At 37.9% G+C, this 21,956-nt stretch overlaps 1 protein-coding gene across 1 annotated transcript; it reads left to right on the forward strand.

The window, feature by feature from the left end:
* The first annotated feature begins 5,910 nt into the window (after nt 1-5,910).
* LOC143150087 (uncharacterized) lies at nt 5,911-13,838 on the forward strand. Its single transcript, XM_076318111.1, has 4 exons — nt 5,911-6,951; nt 9,205-9,472; nt 10,053-10,310; nt 11,721-13,838. The coding sequence occupies exons 1-4, from the start codon at nt 6,703-6,705 to the stop codon at nt 11,813-11,815; spliced, it is 870 nt and encodes a 289-aa protein (XP_076174226.1). The 5' UTR covers nt 5,911-6,702; the 3' UTR covers nt 11,816-13,838.
* The last annotated feature ends 8,118 nt before the right edge of the window (nt 13,839-21,956 follow it).

The raw sequence follows: 21,956 nt of genomic DNA on the forward strand, positions 1-21,956 counted from the left end.
CAATAAAATTTCGGTTTTTTATACACTTTTCCAAAGCATATATAATTGATAATGTAGCTTTTAAATTTTGCAAGGTTCACATCAGCTAATTTTCACTCTGATCTAATTATTATTTCCCAGAGAAAAAAAAAAAATGATAAAGTACGTTCAATTTTTGTTTAAAAATATCAGTTTGACACCTTTCAATTTCTTTTTCAACATTTTTCGTCGGGACCAATTGACGACTGAGAATTAATCAATTCTCTTAGTCAGCGTGATTACAGTACCATGTGAACTGGAACTGATGTTCGATCGATCGGTTTCTTGTTCGCTCGCGTACTTATCGTTAGGTCGCGTTCCTGCGTGCTTCCCTCATTTTACAGGCGTTGACGCGCGCCGTGATATCTGGATCGGGAATCAAGCGCAACGAGATCATCGTTTCATATCCTGCCGATGACTACAGGAAGTGGGTCACCGAATGATCAGGGTAAGCAGGTTGCGTCTCGTCCGAGGATTCCTGCCTCGAGGGCACCGGTATCTGGTTCTTATCGGGCCTGAACACTGAGGCAGTTTCTGCGTGCACTTTTTGGGGATGCTCGTAACTGCCAGTGAAAGGCGCACGGTAACCCGTTGTAGGTATTTTATTCGTCGGTGATTCTTTCATTTGCTTCGGTTCTCTCTTCCTTCCAGGATAGTCGTTCGTTTGATGGGTCGAGAACATGTTTGAGACCTTCGTTCCAGATATTCTGATCATGACAGAGGAGTCTTTTCTCTACTCCGTAGGGTTGGGCTTGGTTGTCGAATGTTTCCGTATTCGAATATTCCAACAGTCGGGTAATTCAAGTATTCGATCAATACTATTCGAAAACTTGACTATTACTTCAATATTATTCCAATTCTCAACTGTTATTCAAATACTGTTTGAATACTCGAGCATCATCCAAATACTATTTGAATACTCGAGCATCATCCAAATATTATTTGAATACTCGAGCATCATCCAAATATTATTTGAATACTCGAGCATCATCCAAATATTATTTGAATATTTAAACATCGCTCAAATATTACTCAAACACTTTATCATTACTCGAATACTTTTCGAATGCTTGACAATTATTCCAATATTGCTCGAATAATTGACTATTATTCAAATACTATTTGAATATTCGAGCATTATCCAAGTACCATTTGAACATTACTCAAATATTATTCGAAAATATTACCATTGCTCGAATACTTTTCGAATGCTTGACTATTATTCCAATATTACTCTAATAATTGACTATTATTCAAAGACTATTTGAATATTCGAGGATCATCCAAGTACTATTTGAACATTACTCAAATATTACTCAAACACTTTATCATTACTCGAATACTTTTCGAATGCTTGACAATTATTCCAATATTGCTCGAATAATTGACTATTATTCAAATACTATTTGAATATTCGAGCATTATCCAAGTACCATTTGAACATTATTCAAATATTATTCGAAAATATTACCATTACTCGAATACTTTTCGAATGCTTGACAATTATTCCAATATTGCTCTAATAATTGACTATTATTCAAAGACTATTTGAATATTCGAGGATCATCCAAGTATTATTTGAACATTACTCAAATATTATTCGAAAATATTACCATTACTCGAATACTTTTCGAATGCTTGACAATTATTCCAATATTGCTCTAATAATTGACTATTATTCAAAGACTATTTGAATATTCGAGTATCATCCATGTACTATTTGAACATTATTCAAATATTATTCGAAAATATTACCATTGCTCGAATACTTTTCGAATGCTTGACTATTATTCCAATATTACTCTAATAATTGACTATTATTCAAAGACTATTTGAATATTCGAGGATCATCCAAGTACTATTTGAACATTACTCAAATATTACCCAAACACTTTACCATTACTCGAATACTTTTCGAATGCTTGACAATTATTCCAATATTGCTCTAATAATTGACTATTATTCAAATACTATTTGAATATTCGAGCATCATCCAAGTACTATTTGAATACTTGAGCATCATCCAAATACTATTTGAATGCTTGACTATTATTCAAAAATTAGTTGGATACTTGGCCATTATTTGAATACTACATCCTTCTTCGAATACTAAATGAATACCTGGTTATTATTCGAATACTGTTTAAATTCTTGACTAATATTCGAATAGTTTTATTCTACTATTTAGGATTCATTGAGTAACATTCTCATTACTCTCTTCATACAAGTTGGCAGAATTTTGTGTATGTATCTTCAAGTAGCATGATTCAGATGATATAGATTCAAGGCTGTTACTATTCGAAGCTATACAAGACTATCTAATATCAGAACCTAAATTGTCCCTGTTTCTTTTGATGAACTGTCAATGGTGAAAACTCTTGCTTCCTCGTATTGTCATAAACACCATAGAAATTGTAGGTTCTGATGTTGGACGACTTTATCCTGTATAGTCTGTGTTCTATCTAGTTAGCAACGAATGCAGCATACAGATAAATACCTCCGTCCTCGTCGATGTTGATTTATGATTCCATGTTATGGTTGCAGAGTGTGTTTATTTTTTGTAAATTTTTAAATTCTTCTATCCATTTATTACCTCTCCCTGCTCAGACTCAGAGATGATAGACTTGTACTAGTTTCTGGCAGCAAGGTTACGCGAGACTACTATCAATCCCCATACAGTAATACCCGAGGTCACTGCTATCCTAGCTAATGAAAAATAATTGCATTTTTGTAACAATGTGATATCTATATGATATACATAATGATCGATACCAAAGAAGGTTCGTCATAGAATCTAGACTCTATTTTCTGGAGGATCGTTAACACGTTTTTTACCCGGCAGCTTGTTTCACCCAGAAAACATTCGGGACCTCATTTCTCGCAAAGAATCGCAAGACCCTGAAATTATTACCAGCGTTTAATGGTTATAATCAGCAACTGGAATGTCCAGAGATCGTATCAGAAAAACGATCCATAGTGTTTCGTCTTGAGAATTTACAATAGAGAACAAGCCGCGCAGAGAATACCCATGTTACGAGAAATCGAAATAAAAGATAGAGTACCGTTTTTGAGAACTCCGAGTGTGCTAGTGTAACGACTCTAGAATCGGAAATAGACGAATAGGAAGCAAGTGTATCTCGTTCTGAATCTTTCAGGGCAAGAGTAATGGTGTACGTAAACTAGGGGCAGTACGCGCTTAAAATATAGAGTATCGAGTGCATAAATAACATCAATGTTTACTTTAATAATGGCAAATGTTGTGGTTATTGTGATACTTTCTGTTGGTGACAGAAGCTCTCGGGCTCTCTACGGTTAAGCGTTTGACTCGTTCGATACTTTGGAAAGTGGCCAAAGAATACGGTTGTCCTAATTATGATCCACGTGTTCCAGGGAGTGCCCTTGCCGCGATAAATCAATGTGTGTCGATTAAAATATAATAATTAAATGTAACTCAGTTAGAGTATTTCGCGGTGTCACGTCCCGTTCTTGTTTAGTGACTCACTGTCTTTCGTATAAACGAATAATAAAAGGAAAATGAGTTTCTGTGCTAGATTCGCGCGTAGATACGGGTTCTGGATTGCGTAAAACCTGGAATGCCCTGTTTGGATGATCGAGGAAAGTAGTGTGTACATAAATCGATTGCAGAGGATCTGAGCTACAACTTCGAGAAATATTATTACACCGTTTCGAAAAAGAAAGGAATTTTATAAGTATGTTACGATTTACCATGTGGTCATTTTAAAAGCCTCTAGATATTACCTGGGTTTAGTAATGGGAGTTGCATGGCAACCAACTTTCCAATTTCTATATTCTTTTCGTAATTACCCAAGTGCTCTTTCATTCGAGGTTCATTGTAAAAATCGAACATTCGAAAATGTGACTGCTCGGTAATTACGTTACTAATTACGTCTAGGTGGATAACGATAAATAAAGACGTAAAAGCAACGAAAAAGTGGATCTTCGAACAGAACCAGTTTCTCGTTAAATAACGTGTAGGCCATTGCGTTATTTTCTAATTTCTTGTCACGTAAATTTCCTGTTTGTCAATATGTAGTCTTCCTAGTTTCACGACAACCTCTGGTCGTCAAGTTTTCAGTGTCTTTCGTAGGGACGATTACAAATGCATCTATGCAAATTGTTTTCACAGTGAGCGGTGAAATACGTGTCAGTTGCCACGCTGGACTAGACCACCTGGGATACAGTTTATTACAAATTGGACGAAGTCCGTGAAACAGAGCCGCTCCTTGGGCGACGAAGGGTACAAACCGGTCCCGGAAAGAGGTTGCGCCAAGCGCCATTAGCTTTATGCACCACGCGGTAAAGGTGTCTCAGAGAAACGTGCATTTACCATTTAAGCATATTTGTTGCTGGTTTCTGATGGCAATGAGTTTTGTTTTGTATTGACGGTAATTATTAAAATACGTGGGATTATTATAAAAGGCTGAAAGTAGGTCTGATACAGAGCGAAGACTAACCCATTTAACTAATAGAGTGACACTATTGGTTACGATAAGTTGAAATTAATTTTATTTCAAATAGATATTGAATCGGTGCCAAAATATTCGAGAAATATTCGAGTTGTGTGAGTTTTAATTTGAATTTATTTGAACAGATTCTTGTTAGAAGAATGTTAATGAAAATTGGAAGAAACATACGTTCTATATTATTCTGAAGACAGAAAGAAAAAGTGTGTATAGGAAAATATAGTGATTATCGGAGATTGTACGGTAATATGTACAATGTATAACTATTAACAAGTTTAGTACAATATGAATGAAATTCTTTAAGTGTATTGTTCTTTTTAAAATTTCATTTTCATTTAAACTAACGCGTTTCTCGTTTCAATAATACCATTCGAGTAACACTATTCGAATAATAGTTGAGTAATTTTCGAATAATAATATTCGAGTAGTAACATTCGTATAATAATATTCGAACACTCAAATTCTTCAAGTTTATTTATAGTGTTCGGACACCCCGTCAAATATTATATTTGAATATTAAATCATTCGAACAATACTCATGATCCAGAACCACGAGTTCTAGGTCCATTTCCGATCCAGACCAGGTGAGTTTCTTCCAACCGTAGAATTCATCGATTTATCCAACTTAGTAACTATGTACACGCATTGAAGTCTCCCGGAGTCCTTAATCACATCGTAGAAAATTCTCCCTTATAGATTTACGCGACTGTTTTCAACATCAGCAGGTTCGTCGTCACGCGAGAAATCTTTCGTTGTAATTGCACGAAACGTCAGACAACAGTTATCGGGTTTCGCATAAATAATGGAAAAGTGGACTCCGATACCCGAGCCAGTTGATTTTTCCAAGCACCGTTTCATTCGTCGGCGTTAATTCGCCTTCGTAGACGGTCTCTCGCCATTTGCAAAAAGAGGACACGCGCTGGCAATTACTATTGCGGTTCCTTCGTGCCTAATAAATCCTTGATTGTCCCCGAGGCTATCAAAACGATTACGAAACGCGCACCGTTACGGTCCGTTCTTCGAATGGAGAGCGTTCCAGTTTCGGTATGGGAAAATGGAGGAACGTTTTGTCAAGTTTCGCGGGTTCACTCGCTGTCACTGGAATTCAGTTGGATAGCCGGTTTCGCTGACCGTACAAATGTCACAGTGTGACGTTTTGGGGCCCTGTATGATTTTTGTTTTCTACGAAGGAATGATTGGGTCGGAATGAAAAATACTATAGGTACACCTTGTGTAACGTAGTGTAACGATATCTATACTATTGTTTTGAAACTAATTTTGACAGGAACAATTAATTTTTACACGATAGAAAAAGAAAATCTATTTTCAATTGTGTGAATCGTTTCAGGAAAATTGTTCAGACGGATAGAAAGCTCAAGAAAATTATTAATCTAGATTAGTTTCTCAATAGAGTGCACCACCGTGATCCTAAAATTTAAAAAATTTTAAAAATGGCACCACTTATGTTTTTCTTGCATTTCTTAAGGTAGTCAAAAAATGAAAATATTCAACATTTTGGGACAATCGGTGATTCCTTCGTTAGATAAATATTCCCTTCGTGATAGATTCAAATTTCGAGACAATCGCTCGAGTAACTTTCGAGGTATGCACCATGCCCAAAAAATGGCTCGTAAGTCTTGAAATATTACCAATTTGTCAAATTTCGCCATAATCGTTCCGGGATAATTATAAGGAGTGCCGAACAAAGATATTGACCTTTTAATCAGAAAGTTTGTCTCCTGAAAAAACGCAACGAACGTGCCAGGGAACATTTAAAAAGAAAATGGCATTGTCCTTTTCGTAAGTGACGCGAATCAAGCCACGCGATGTTATCGCGATCCTTAGACGTACTGGTTTCAGTGGCGCCTTTTCAAATTGTTACATCGTTCTGCACCGAGCTCCAGTCTCTGTGCAGAATTATCTAAGCCATGGACTGGTACCCCCACCGACCTAAATGCACCACGTATAAATGGTCAAGACACCTTCTAACCACTGTCAGTGAGCTTGTGGACCTAATCTCGTCCTCCCGTCACGTTCGCGAAACGAGGCGAGGCCTTCACGTTGCATCAGCGTGCATATCTCCGCTCGTACATCCGATTTTCGCGGGACCATTGCACTGCCGTCATGGAAACCGGTCGGAGGAATTCGCGCGCCAGATAGAGGATCGTGATTGGCTGGTTTCTGGAATATTAATCGCGAAATGATGAAGTGTGGCCTGAATATCGTGCCTAGTGGCCGAGAACATTGGAGGATCGATCGACTGGTGTCAATCGGTTGCGTTCTCATAGTGATCCTTCATTTCCCGCATCAGACATTGACCATGGCGTTTGACAACACGTCGAGCACGTTCGTCGACCGATGCCGTGCGGATTGCGGCTCCCACAGAGATTTCGTGACCTGCGGGAAGTATAAGGTCGTGAGGTGGCTTCACGACATCGTTAGAGAGAAGGTAAGGTGGATTTGTCTGTATTCATTTAGAGTGTTTACGGGAGCTTCTCAATGATCGAAAGAGGCACGGGTCATGCATTTTTTAGAATCCCCTATACTTGTTTAGTTGTTTTCAGATCTGTTTAGAGACCTCTGCAATCTTTTAGAGCCGCTTTTACACATTTCTAGAGACTCTCGTACCCATTTAGAGGCCCTCTGTAACCTTTTAGAGACTTCCACTCTTTTCTAGAGATTCTCAGATCTGTTTAGAGACCTCCACAATCTTTTAGAACCGTTTTTACACATTTCTAGAAACTCTCGTACCCATTTAGAGGCCCTCTGTAACCTTTTAGAGGCTTCCACTCTTTTCTAGAGATTCTCAGATCTGTTTAGAGACCTCCACAATATTTTAGAGCCGCTTTTACACGTTTCTAGAGACTCTCATACCCGTTTAGAGGCTCTCCACAACCTTTTAGAGACTTTTACACTTTTCTAGAGACTCTCATACCCGTTTAGAGGCTCTTCACAAACTTTTAGAGGCTTTCATACTTTTCTAGAGGCTCTCACACTCGTTTAGAGGCCCTCCACAACCTCTTGGAGGTTTTCACACTTTTCTAGAGTCTCTCACATCCGTTTAAGGGTCCCGTCATAACCATTTAGAGGCTTCCATATATGTTTAGAGGTTCTCACACTTGTTTAGAGTTCCATTCCCATAACTTTTTAGACGTTTCCACATTTTTTTAGAGGTTCTTACACTTGTTTAGAGGCCTCCACAACGTTTTAGAGATCTCCATATTTGTTTAAAGACTTTTATAACTATTTAGAGGGTCTCAAACATTTTTAGGGACGCCCATACTCGTTCAGAGGTCCTCACACCATTTTAGAAACCTTCCCAACTCTTCAGAGATGTCCACATCCATTTAGAAACTCTCAGTATAATAAAAAAAACTCTTTTGTTGTAATAAATAATAGTTTTGTTACAAAGAACAAAATTCTCGCGTTTCCTCTCATATCTGCTAATTAAACTCACAAGTAAGACTTATGTAGCAAAACCTGTCTTAAGTATGCCTTAGCGTCAAGCGATTAATCGTTTAGGTGTACATGGTGTTTAATAGTGTGAGTGTGTGCACGTAATAGCGTAAGTATAGAGTCAGTAATATTGCTCATTTGAATGAGAAGTAGTAATATTACTGAAGTGCAATAATTATCAGTATTATTGAGTCACAAATTGATTTTCGGTGCATGAAAATTTTTTATTAGTTGTGTGTAAATTTGGAGCTCTATATATGGCTTCGATATACAATGTGGGCTCCATCTTATGTGGCTCAGCAGTTTTGACAGGTGTTCCCAGTATTCATTAATGAGATCATTTTGTGTACAAAAGTAAATCGAAAGGGTAAAGTAAATTTGTTTCAAAAAAAATTGTTATTGTGAATGGGGACTGAAGATTAATGGAATGAGTGTGCACATAACTGAAACTCAGCGTAACGAATTTTGCTACCCACAGGCTACTATTATCTCTCACGTTTACGCAGAAGTGAGAGTATCGACTCTCAAGAAGGACAGAGCAAGGCTCTCACTTTCTTCGACTTTTATTTTTTAATTACGTTCATTCAAGATTTTGCGGTCTTAATAAATCTCGATCAAGTTTCAAGGTTACAGAAGAAATTATGATAGTAGTCTGTATTGAATACGACCTTTGAAGTCGTAGTTTTTCGAAAATGGTACTATTACAAGAATAACTCCTTTTTAAATTAAACGAGGGAGAATAATGGATGTCTTAAATTTACGGTAGTTATTGGTGAAACATAGTATTTATTTTAATATTTCGACTTATATTCTAGCTCTTTTTTGAAAAAAAAGAAGCAAAATAAGATATGTAAATTTGGTGCATTTGTTAAATGTTCGTGCAAATGGGCTTCTGTTGGGAATTTCCATATTATATATTTTGATTTTCTTTATGTTGACTATTAGTTTATTATCATAGGTTAACTACAGTCTCAATTTCACCTAAAGATACTTTTTTATATGAATTGATCTTATGATATTGTAATAATTTTTGCATACCCCTCTGTTCAGATTAATTTCTTTTAACGAAAAAAACCCAACAATCACGGTCGAAACGTATAAATAATATACTTAAGTGTATTTATTCGGACTATTCTTATAAGTTACTGGTCTTATACAGTTTTTCTCTTTTCAATAATAATTTTTCCATAATGAGAGTTGCCATAAAATGGTCTTTGCAACATAGTAGTGTCCCGTTTTGCTTTAGGAGTTCGGCTACGGTCCGCTCCGCGTAATAAGGATACCATCCATGCCAAGACAGACTGTGCTACCGAGTTTACCTCAGTCACGTGTGTTCAGAAGTGACGCGATCGAGACCTTGAACTTCATCAGGAATGCCATTGAGGATCTTCTGACCAAACGTGCGATCGTCTACACGATCGATAATTCCGCGTTTGGAAGAAATTTCGGTAGCATGCCCATGATCATGGACGAGGACGAATTAGCGCAAATGCAAAGCAGAAAAGATCCAGAAGGTAACTTAGTTGCACAAATTTCGACTCGAAAAATGAATTGGAATTAAAGAATTTAAACGTTTACCAAATTGGTTTACCAAAATTGGGCAAACGTCGTTTGAAACGTTTTTATTAAGAAAAAAGCTGTGAACTGGTTACTGTTTCCTAAGTCAACATCTAAAACTCGAAGTAGGTACTCTATTATAGGAATGAAATAAAATAATTGAATATTAAATGTAAAAATCATAGAAATTAAAATTCACGATGGCTTTATAATTTTCTTCTTTACTTGTGTTTTAACGGACGACAGTTGAAAAATAAGGAATATTCAAAACGCAGAATACAAGATACTAACCAGTATTCAATGTAAATAATTATCTAAATTGCAACATAGGTAGGCGAGGAAAATCATAAGCTTCTTTATGGATAATAAAATAATTTATTCAGACATGAGTCGTAAATTACGGATCATTTTACAATACGATTACGATCGGTGTGAATTAATTTATCACATTGTGGATGCTTCAGCCACTGTCCATGAAAATAATCCTCTTCGATAATATTCATCTCCGGTCTCATACTATTGACGATTGTCCAACAGACGAGTGGAGGATCTTCAAGAAGAAGAAATCCATGATCGTCCCTGTTCTGATCTTACTGAACCTGGTGAAGCTCAAGTTGCTGCTACTGCCCATCTTTTTGGGTGTTCATTTCATCAAAAAGCTACTAGTGTTGGGCTCGTTGATAGCTCCGTCCATTTTGGCGCACCTTAAGATCTGCAAGGTCGCGCCACCCCAACACATACATCCTCATCATGTGTGGGCCACTGCGGCTGAAGGGCCTATAGACTATCCAACAGGTAAAAAAATAGGACACTCTCGTGCTTCGTTGTTTCATACTGTCGGTTACGAAATACGATTACAGACATTTCAGACGAGTTTAAATGACCGTGAACGATCGAGCCTAATAACGATAATCAACGTTGTCGATTCGACTCTCGATGACACGAAAAGAAGCATCGGTGTCCTTTACCATCAACTTACAGTTACATAACACTCGACCACTCCACAGCCCGGAATTACAGGCTGCACGAATGAAAGAATTCGATAATATTTCAGGCTCGATGACTCGGTCGCGATGATAATTTCTGGAATTATGCACCATCCCCGGAGGCGTGGATACGTTTAATGTCATTCAAGCGTGACAGTCGCGCACTTGATGGACTATGTTGTCTAATAAGCCGCGTCTGTCACCGGAAAACTTGACACCGGAATATCCAATGACTCGAATGGATTAATTAGAATTATCCCCGGATAGGTGAAACGAAATGGAATCTCGTCGTTTCAATTATCCGGGGCAAGTCGAGTTTTCGTTCCATATAGTCAAACGACGAAGATGAATGAGATTCAGTGAAACAGAGCAACGGTGAACGTGTCTCTCGTATTAGCAGTGTCATCGAATAATGAATATTTTTATATTTTTCGTTATAGCTTCGCGAGAGTATCGTTAATTGTTTGGCGAGATCCTCTCGATGAGAACGAGTCCAAACACGAGCGTATTCGGACTATTTTAATTGTATTTTATTTCAATGATTTCTCAGAGCTTTTTTTATTACATGTAATTACAAATTTTCCGAACGAGTCTGTGTTTGTACTTGTGTTCTTTGAGAGAACCACACAAATTGATTAATTATACACTTGCGAAGATACAGTGGGAAATATACAAATTTTGTCGAAGGTTAAGTTTGTCAATATATCAGAAAAAAGTTATGAATATTCACACATGTAGTCCTCAGAAGTATGAGATAAAATTTGTTTCTCGGATTTACGATCAGGAGTCACTCCCATTCATTGTTTGAGTTACTTCGATTCGTTTGAGATTCATTTATTAATAATTGGCAGTCCCGGTTTTTTGTGGGTCAATTTATGCGAGTAATTTGAGGCATTGCGGTCTATTGTTCATACATTACAATCTTGTGGAACGGAAGAAAATTCAAAATCGAAGGATCGAATATTAACGAAGAGTTTGGTGAATGTCGACTCACAGTCATTCTATTATTTACACAGATTCTAATTGATAAATTAGATAGTCTAGTACTGTTCAAGTACTGACAAGTGATTCTCTCTGAATAAATATAGTCACTGTTGAGAGACAATATCTGAAAATATTTCTGAAAAAAGTTGACGAAAAAAGGTCTGATAAAAGTTTCAATTATTCAGAGAAAAGTGCTTTTGGTGATTGAAAGATTACAGTGATTTTTGTTTCCCAGGATACGGTCAGGAAGAGACGTGGGTCCACAGGAACGATTACCCAGGAAACATACCTTACCCCGCTTATCATGGCTACCGCAACACCTACGGATGAAGGGATTCCCCGCAGGATTCTGGCGAATCGTTGACCGATTCGTCTTGTTCGTTGCTGCGAACATCCTCGACAGAATCGTGGAAGATGCGTCTCGATCTAGCGAACGATAATTGTGCACCTTCCCCTTTCTTTCTCCAGTAACTTTCGAACGCGTTCTCTGCGTGCCGATAGTCTCCTTTTGACTCGCTAATCTCCTTTCTTCGTTTCTAAACACCCCGACGCGGTGACGGCTGACAATTGGTGCGCGTAGAAACTTTGTTTAACCATGATTATCGTCTGTTAGACGTCGCGAAAAATCCTTGCGGAATAACTTTCACGTCGTGTACCGTTAGCAGCGGTTGGATCGAGTTCGATGTGCACTCGCAGATATCCAATGAATTGTGTAAGGTTCATTTGGTTAGAATCGAGTACTAAAAATAAATTTCACAGGGCGTGTACAGTGCAAAGTGCTTAGTGTCATTCGGTTGGGTCCGAAGGCAACAATTACCACGTTCGAGATTCGGTAAGTATGAGGGTTCAGCGAGAAGTAATTTCTTTACATCCGTAACGTTGACACAGTGTATCTTAAATTATTCTGTGGCCCACTTGGACGACTTATAGGTCATATTTTACCGTCAGAGGTTAATTAACAAATACCGTCACGAAGTATATAAAATGTAGAACTAGAATCCAACGAGGAATTAAGTCTGATAAAAACTGGACTAACGTATTTTATTCCCAGTAATATCGGTTTTAAGAATTCTTGTACGAGGCTCGAATATATTTTGTTACAGTTTAACTATACCGAGTGTGGGGAAAATATGGGGTCAATCTACGGAGGTATATATTACTCGAAGAAATAAACAAAAAGGTCTTAATAAACGCGGATCTAATGGTCAATTTCTTTTGAAGATGTGACAATTATTTTTTCCGTTACAGCAAGAATTCGATATTTTTCTGTTCTCTACACATGTTCAGGTAAAATCTCTTTGAAAATTTCTAAAGCTCTTCGTAAAATTCTATACATATCCTTATCACTTGTTAATCTTATCACTTTACGATAATTCATTACTGCTCGTAACTTTAAAAAATAATTTTTAAAATTCAAAAAAAAGTATCTTTTTTTTTGTAATTTCTCGAACAGAAGGACGTTATGTAGTCATAGTTCCATTCGTTTGAAAAAATCAATTGTTTGACCTATGTATACAGTACGCAACCGAGAAGATTGCATCTGGAGTTTCAGCGGTTTCTATTCGCGCAGAGACCGGAAATATACGCGTGTATCCATAGCGTTCACTGAGATAGCCCCAGAACGAATAGAACCAGCTGTGACTCCAGATGCAATCTTCTCGCGCGCGTACAGTACAAACATTTTTGACACGGTTCCAAAGTTCTTCCCAGCACCCTGTTGCGCTAAAAAATTTTTATTAGAGCTCGATTCTATACACACGCAATACTTTTAGTCGTACTCGTGTAGGATTTCGAATGTGTCCTATCCAGTTTCGATGCTACTTGTACGCTCAATCCCATTGCTAACCGTTAGCGAACGAGCCACGGGCGAAGTCACGGAACGCGTCCGCCTGTATTCCGCAGATTGCATCGTCATTCGCGGGATTTCTGCGTTCCAAACGAACTTGAGGCGCACGCGAACCTTCGACGGTGGCTCTATGTCGGCCATAAATATATTGGGTACCGTAAATCCGGCCGGCGGTGTGAGAGAATTTCGTGTACTTTGCGTGATGTCAAAGACTTCCTGGTATGGTAATGATCGTGCGACGAATTATGCTTGTCAACGTAGACGCATAACGTGTCGTGGTAACGGAAATGTTTGTAACTGGGTATTGCTCGAACGACTTTTCGATATAATAAAGTGTACACGTTCGAGGATGAGAAATGGTCCTTGGACTATTGCGCTGGAGTATTTATACGTACGTACGTTTTATATAGAATTCGATCGTTAATTTTATATTATTTATTAATAGTTATACTTTTATAATTTACGAGATTAGTTAGTAATTTTAAATAAAAGATATAAAATAATGAACGTTTGGTTTTTGTTTGTATACAGTGTCATTAATTTGTTTTCTTTTTTTTTTAATATTTCGTTTAGGTTCGTCCGATGAAGGTTCTATTTATTAAGTAACTTTGTATTCTTCACAGGCTCGGAATAGGGCAAATGAGCCGACGATGTAGTTACCTGGTCTACGGGTTGAAGAAATTTTAATAATTGTCTCGATATAGATGGGTAGAAATTATGAAAGAAGAGGATGATCTTTAGAGTTCTGCTCGTTGATGAGTTATTGTATTGTGCCTTCATTGACCCTAACTATTCTGGTCTTCCGGACTCCTTTTCTTCGTCCTGGAGATTCACAGTAACTGCGCTTGATTTATATATGCAGTATTGTATAATTACGAAGAACGAGTTGTCTCCTTTGTATTTAAAACTGTAATCCTGGGAAAACGTGTCCAACCGCTAGACACTTCCCATTCAGGAGGATTTGTACACGCGGTGTTTATTAACGAAGTTATGAGAAAACTCACTATTACAGAGTCCTTTGGGTATGGAACATACGCACGTGACCCAAGGGTTACGTAAATTTTTCCCATGAATTATAGTGTCAATAGTTTTTCGAACTCGTCTTTATTATTTGAGATGTGGCGCAAGTATAAATTTACGCGGGTGTTTAATAAAAATAAGGATTTTCCTATCAATATTAATTCTAGGGTACACTACTTCTGGATTAACTTTAGTAAAGTATTTCACGTATGAAAACAAGAGTCACATACCTACACAGTCAGATTCTAATAGAAATTATTTCACACTATTCTAGATTAATTTATAATAATTTGTGTACTTTATAACAGCGTGGATAATTACCCTCGACAATGTAGGGAGTCTTTAAGGCATTAAATGGTTCAGCGTCATAAAACGTCTCATCGTACCCATCATTATCTAACCCGGATGCTAATAGCTCTAGCGTGCCTCAATTACACGTAAACAGTGGTGATCTACACCATAGCAGCTCGTGACACGGTGAATCAACCTGGTAGACACTCAAGTGTTCCCTTTTTCATTTTTTTAATTGACCATTCTCCCTTCTGGGACACTTTTCGCAATAGAGAAGAGTGTACCTCGTACACCTGTTGCGATAGACGTGCAATACTCGAGTTTGTCTTTGAATCTGAAATAATTTCTCTCAGTTGTACAAAATAATTTGTCAATTGAAATTTGGTAAATAATGCTTCACTCGCTTGCGATAAATACAAGGTGCAATCTCAAATTTTCCCAATCTTTATTTATCATCTAAAAAATATTCTCCTTGTCTACATAATTATAATTGTTCTTTCGATTTCTCAACTTTCCTCCGTAAATTTCTACTTCTGTACGTTCCCTGTCCATCTGTACATTTCCTTCACATTGACTTAAATATTCATATTCGTACTGTCTACTCTTCACGTGTCACTGGCAATTTTAGAGCTATCGCTATAAATATTCTGTGCCATTTTTTTTTTGTATCTGGGTGCATCTTATCACGATTATATCGTGCATTGCAAATTTGAATACCGCTTGAATAATTTATTCTTAATTTATCTCCTGGAGGATATAGACGGTACACGCTCTCGCGTGACTGTAATCCGTGTTGGTCAAGGTCGACCCACTGAAAACTCCAAAAGTGGCACTGGTGACCTACTGACAGATTTGGACGCGCGCCCTGGCCTCGGTGCGTGCACGCACGCACGCACGCGCCGCTCGCTCGCTCGCGCGCGCCCGCGCGCGCGTGCTGACCCACGGCGGGGCCCAATCGGTAGACCGTTATCGAGGGACCGGCCGAGGCGGATGTGGCGCGCGCATCTCCGCGCGACGCTCGTTCGCAAGCGAGTATCGGACACGACTGTTTCACGACAGCGATGCTCGCTAACCATCCACGACGTTAATAACAATGATCTCGTTCGATCGGCCGAATCGGCGGGGCGAGGAACGATGGCAGCCGACACGCAGCCTGAACCTGACCGTTACGTTCTTACATTGGAACCGAGCGTTGCAAGGGTGCATTAACATAACGGCACGTCGCTATGCGTACTCTCGATGCTCGATATGTCGTGGACGACCCGAGTGACGTCGATCGGCAGGGCCCGATACGCCGCGAACCGCGGCACCCGACGACTACTGTCGTTTCAGGTTCCCGAGTGCTACCGACGCCTGCGCAGATCACCTGGTAATGGCAGATTCTATGGAAAGAATGCTGATATACAAAGTGTATGAGGTAATTTAAGATGACTTTGAGTTGGGGGATAGTAGTTTAGTAAGGAACTTTTGTGGATCCTTGTTGAATAGAGATGGGAGATCAGAGGTAGAGTGGTAATATGGATCCTTACTCATTTTGCTAATCTCCTTGGATTATGGACAGTAGAGAATGGAGGAGGTTGAATTTGGGGATAGTAGTTTAGGGAGGAACCTGTTAGGATCTTTGTTGAATAGAGATGGGAGATCAAAGAGTAGTGTGTTAATATGTGTTCTTACTCATCTTGCTAATCTCCTTGGATTATGGACAGTAGAGAATGGAGGAGGTTAAATTGGGGGATAGTAGTTTAGGGAGGAACTTGTTAGGATCTTTGTTGAGCAGAAATGGGAGATCAGAAGTAGAGAGCAATATGGTAATATGAATCCTTACTCGTCTTGCTAATCTCCTTGGATTATGGACAGTAGAGAATGGAGGAGGTTGAATTTGAGGAGAGTAGTTTAGGGAGGAATCTGTTAGGATCTTTGTTGAGTAGAAATGGGAGATCAGAAGTAGAGAGCAATATGGTAATATGAATCCTTACTCATCTTGTTAATCTCCTTGGATTATGGACAGTAGAGAATGGAGGAGGTTAAATTGGAGGATAGTAGTTTAGGGAGGAACCTGTTAGGATCTTTGTTGAGCAGAAATGGGAGATCAGAGGTAGAGAGCAATGTGCTGATATGAATACTTACTCATCTTGCTAATCTCCTTGGATTATGGACAATATAGAATGGAGGAGGTTGAATTGAGGGTTAGTAGATTAGACTAGTTAGTAGATTAGTCTTTCTTTCTTCAGAAGACAGGTGATTCAGAGATCAGGAGTGTAAGAGAATGCGATAGCATGAATGAAGGGACTGTGGACAGTAGAGAGCGATTGTGGCCTTGAGATAAGGGTCAGTTTAGGAATGAACTTGTATCGATACTTGTTGGTTAATGGTAAGAGATTAGAATATCAGGAGTGTAGGAGAATGTGATAGTATGAGTATGATACATTGTGGATAGTGTAGAGTGATCTTTGCTTAGTCAGACGGTTTACGAAGATTGATTAAACCGTCAGACGGTTTACGAAGATTGATTAAACCGTCTGACCTAGTAGAACTTGGAAATTTTTCAACGGATTTGCAATCTTCTTACGTACATGTACTAACACTTTGAGAATATATGGATTGTTGATTTCTTTTTGCAACTTTTGCAAATGATTTTTTTATAATCGTGACCAGCATTTTATCAACTCAATATACAAGTTTCAACAAGTACACATTTAGGTTAGGTCTGATTTGTTTGTCAGACTGGAGATATTTGGAGTAAATGAGAGAACATATGTCTTCTTGTGAGATCTTTAGGTCTGTAGGTCTAGGTTCTCTTCTCGAGAATTACGTAGTTGTATTCGGTAACCAGTGAGGTGAATAGTTCTGGTATAGTGTTCCTGAAGAAAGTAAGTTTCACTCTTTTCGAATCATTAGTTACCCTTGTCCCATCCTGATATTTGTCAAACATTGAATGTCTTTCGCTAGGGGATTAGTTATTTTTGTTATTAAGTAAAAAAGTTGGAAAATGGGTCAGGAAAATAAGATAGATTGATATCATTTATGAATTATAAAGATTATAATTTTTTTCTATGCCTTTTAAAAAGAACTTTAAAAAATAAATTAAATTATCTCTTTCGAAAAAGTGTGCTTCTGTTATCATAGAATCTATACATTCACCCTAAATTAAATACTGATATTATATTTAAACATTTCGATCCCAATTTGGACTCTTTTTGGTAAAAATGTTCATCTAAAATATAAAATATACAAATCCTCTTGAGTTTCACTGTAGGCGAGGTTGAAGCTTGAAGGACAACGTTTTAAAGGTGACTGCATGTATTTAGGTACACAGATACACGAAGGACTGAGCACATGAAGGTTTGACTGGGCGTATAGTAATCGTAGAGCACTTTCTAAAACCGGTTTGTATTTCGGCTTCTGGTCGTTTCCACTGTCGAGTTTTTTCTTTTGAATCTTTCGTGTCAACTTTGCCCCAGGTTCGATGAACCATGAATGTAAAAGCAGGTTGGAATATCGATTTCGTTCCAGTAACTTTTTTTCATTGTTAATTGAGAAGCACAGAATTTCACTACGATGTCATCTTCAACGATTAACACATTTTTTAAATTTTTACTCAATTAGTAAGACACACGAAATACAAGTGTGCAAAGAGGCGAGGTGTAGTAAAAGTTTCTAAACGTAACGTTAAATTATCTGAAAAATATCTAGTTTTCGTCACTTGGCGCTAACATTTCGGATCTTTGTGAATTTCATGTTATTACAACTGTTACAATCATTTTTGGGGAGAGTTCCGAATAATGAGTAGCACAGTAGGTCAAATGAACAAAAATCTCTTACCAGGAAAACCCATAAGTATGCATCGAGGTTTATTCTCAGCAATTTGTAAGCTATAAGTACTGGTCAATTCATTACAGATTCTGTAATGTTGAGACAACCTGATTTTTCCAAGCATACAAAAATCTTGTTGAATATGTGTTTGGAACGTTGCAAAGAACACAATTAAAAAGTTCGATAAAAAGATCGTAAAAGACGCCTTAGCTGGGTTTAGTGCCCCAACCGGAATGAAGAATCAGTTTAAATGTTCATAGATTGCCAGTGTATATTTTTCAACTCTTGGTGTCCGATCTAAGAAATGCGGACTATATATATATGCTATAACCTAAATATTATAGTAGCTATAACATCGAACGTCTTGTCGATCTTCTCAGAAGACCAATAAATATAAACCAGAAGGAAAGAATTCAAGATTAGATAAGAAACAGCACTGTAGCTTGTTCTTTAATTATCAATATATTTATTACCTTATACGTACACTGTATAAGATAATTTACGTGGGACGAAGACGTTAAATGAATAAAATTTTCAAAAATATCGATTCGGAAAGAGGTCAGAAGATTAAAAAAAATCTTTTTCGATAGGTCACTGTGCTTTTCTATTATAAAATTATCAGCACATTTTACTCGTTATCTTCTACGTAGCAACGTATTCTACCTAGACGTTGAATAATTAAAACCGTTCGAAAATATCTATTTGGAAAGGAATCAGAGGATTCAGAAGTATGTTGCGCTTTTGTACAATTGTCAGCAATATTTCGTTCGGTTATCTTGCATACGCACCTTAAATATACGAACGTGAAGTGCAGAAAAAAATGTCAAAAATATCGATTTTACAAAGGGATCGTAGGATTGGAAAAAAGTTATTTTCGAAAATTCGGTACGCGTCTATTGACAAGCGATTCTAACCAGCGGTGCAAGGGAAAGCATGTCAGCCGAGAGACTTTTGTCCATCGTTTCGTAGCTCGAAGCGATCCCTCGATAATATCCAGGCGACCAGAGAACGTCTCGCGCTCGCAACAATCATCGAACGCACGCGGCGCGCGTTACACACGAGAAATTCTTTAAAAAGGAAGGAGGGCAGTGTTCGCGGCGTGACCTTCTTTCCGGGCGAAATACATTTTTAGTATGCCTAAGCGTGGTCGTGGCATTAACGATAACAGCGATCGAGGAGGGATCGGGGTGGGGTGGGGTGGGGCGCGCGTTAACCGGAAACCGTGCGATCGACGACGAATCGTTGTCGCGGGTTGGCGAACGTCAACGACTCCGCGATGTCCCGTTCGTTTCTTGGATGTTTGTCGCTGGATCATGTAATTACAACGCGAAGATGATCGACGTTGCAAGTAAAACGACGCGCGAGCCTTCCAGGAGGAGACTTTTTAATAACTGTCGATCCACACTCTAATTTCTCTCGGTCGAGATTTGTCTTCGAAATTTTCTACCATCTTGTATCCGTTTACACTACAACCGACAGTTGAGATTTATTAGGCGTTTCCTCGTCATTTTTCGAAGACGAGCTCTCGATCGTATAACGAGTTAATCGCATTTGGAACCACCGTCTTGGTTTCACGATACTTGTTATGTGTAACATTTGAGAGTAACTTCTGATGATATTTATGATGTATATCGTTTACTTTGTATGGGATATCTGTAATATGTAGAAGTGAAACACGATATATAGAGATTTATTATATCTATACTATTTTCTATCTAAACGGTTTAAATAAAATGTCAATTATTTTTATACGGGAACTGTTTAATATAACAGAATTAAAGTGTACAGAGATATTATTATAACTGAGAACAGATACGATAGGCAAGGGGAAAAGTAAAGAATGTCAATTTTCAGTGATTATTACAGTATATAATATAAATATTTCATCGATGGTAAATGAGCTTATAGTTCTGTCGACTTACAAAAGGTAAAGTCCTTAATACATGGTGTACTGTTTGTAAACTGTTTAAAAACATAATTTTTACTAAATTGTTCCCAATACCCAATCTTTATATTACAAACAGTATAATCAAATTCATCGAACTTGTTTTTCTTTACCCATGAACTAAAGTATCAATTACAAATTGAACTTTCTCAAAGAAGCTACTTTGCAATATACCCCCTACCCCTCTCATATCTCACTTTTTGAACTTATAATTTTTCTGTTTACTCTACAGATCGGAATCAAGTATAGAAAATCGTTTATAAATACGTAGCAAGTTTGTGACAAATTCCCCTACTCCTACCCCCTACCCCTCTCATATCTCACTTTTTAAACTTATAATTTTTCTGTCGACTCTACAGATCGGAATCAAGTATAGAAAATCGTTTATAAATACGTAGCAAGTTTGTGAAAAATTCCTTAATGATTCCTAGTGTGTGGATACTTTTGGGGCCCATTGTTTGCGATCCATCGGGTTTTTCCGGGCCTGCTACGAAACACGTACGGTCGATCGGAGATTTCGAGGGAACGTGGGGCCCTCGTATGAATTCGGGACGTGGTTGTAGAGAAATCGTCCGTAAAAGCGTCTCTCGAAGGATTCGTGACGCGTTTGTTCGGATTTCGACTATGGGGCACCCTGCCCCCTCGCTATTCCCGTTAGCGACTTTTGGTCGTTTCCAGGATAATGTATCCCCGAGCGTCGATCGACACCGTTCCTGGAAATATCCGATTCGCGTTATCTGTGGTGATCTTTTCAATCGGAGAAAAAAAAAAGCAGAAGGATAAAGTCGAAACCGGAATAGCAATCCACTTAGAAGTCGACAGGACGACAAGTCAACGACTATTAAAATCATCTAACCGACTTTTATGGAAATTCAGTTTCGTGTTTCAACGCTCTCGAACCGAGAGATTAATAAATATGTAAATCCTTTGACATTTGTAGCAGCGGTGATTGCAACGAGGTTGAAATTGTGACACGAATACATACATAAATTACGAAACAGGAAACATAATTGTGACGTATAAAGTACGCAAAAGAAACGAAAGAAAAAATAATCTCCCAACGATCTGTGTTTATTTTTCTACATACTTTTACCGTACCATATTCTTTCTTAACCTGAAATCCTTTTTGTTCTTAAATTTTTTTAGAATTCTTTTCACGCTAGACTTTTGCGTATTTACGTAGTATTAATCGATACTAATTTGTATACGATTCAATCGTGACGAAATAAACCTTTACTGGGGATTTATTATTCACTCTCTCGAAGATCTTGATAGTATTGGATTTTCTGTAATACACAACCCCTGAACAACACCATTTTTACTCTCTGAACACTTTGGTAGTTCCACGTTAATCATCGAAGAATAATTTCCATATTTTCAATCAATTTTCCATCGTGTCATTTGACTTGCTCTCAGTTTTACTAAGTAACAGTTCCAACCTGGCCAATGATATCATATCCACGCGTTAAAATCACCATTTCACTACTTCATTGTACAAAAAAGAAAAAAGAAAAACAAACTTCAGCAAATTGGCCGGACTCTCCATCCATTAGTTT

Source organism: Ptiloglossa arizonensis, chromosome 8 (assembly GCF_051014685.1).
Source record: "Ptiloglossa arizonensis isolate GNS036 chromosome 8, iyPtiAriz1_principal, whole genome shotgun sequence".
Lineage (NCBI taxonomy): Eukaryota > Metazoa > Arthropoda > Insecta > Hymenoptera > Colletidae > Ptiloglossa > Ptiloglossa arizonensis.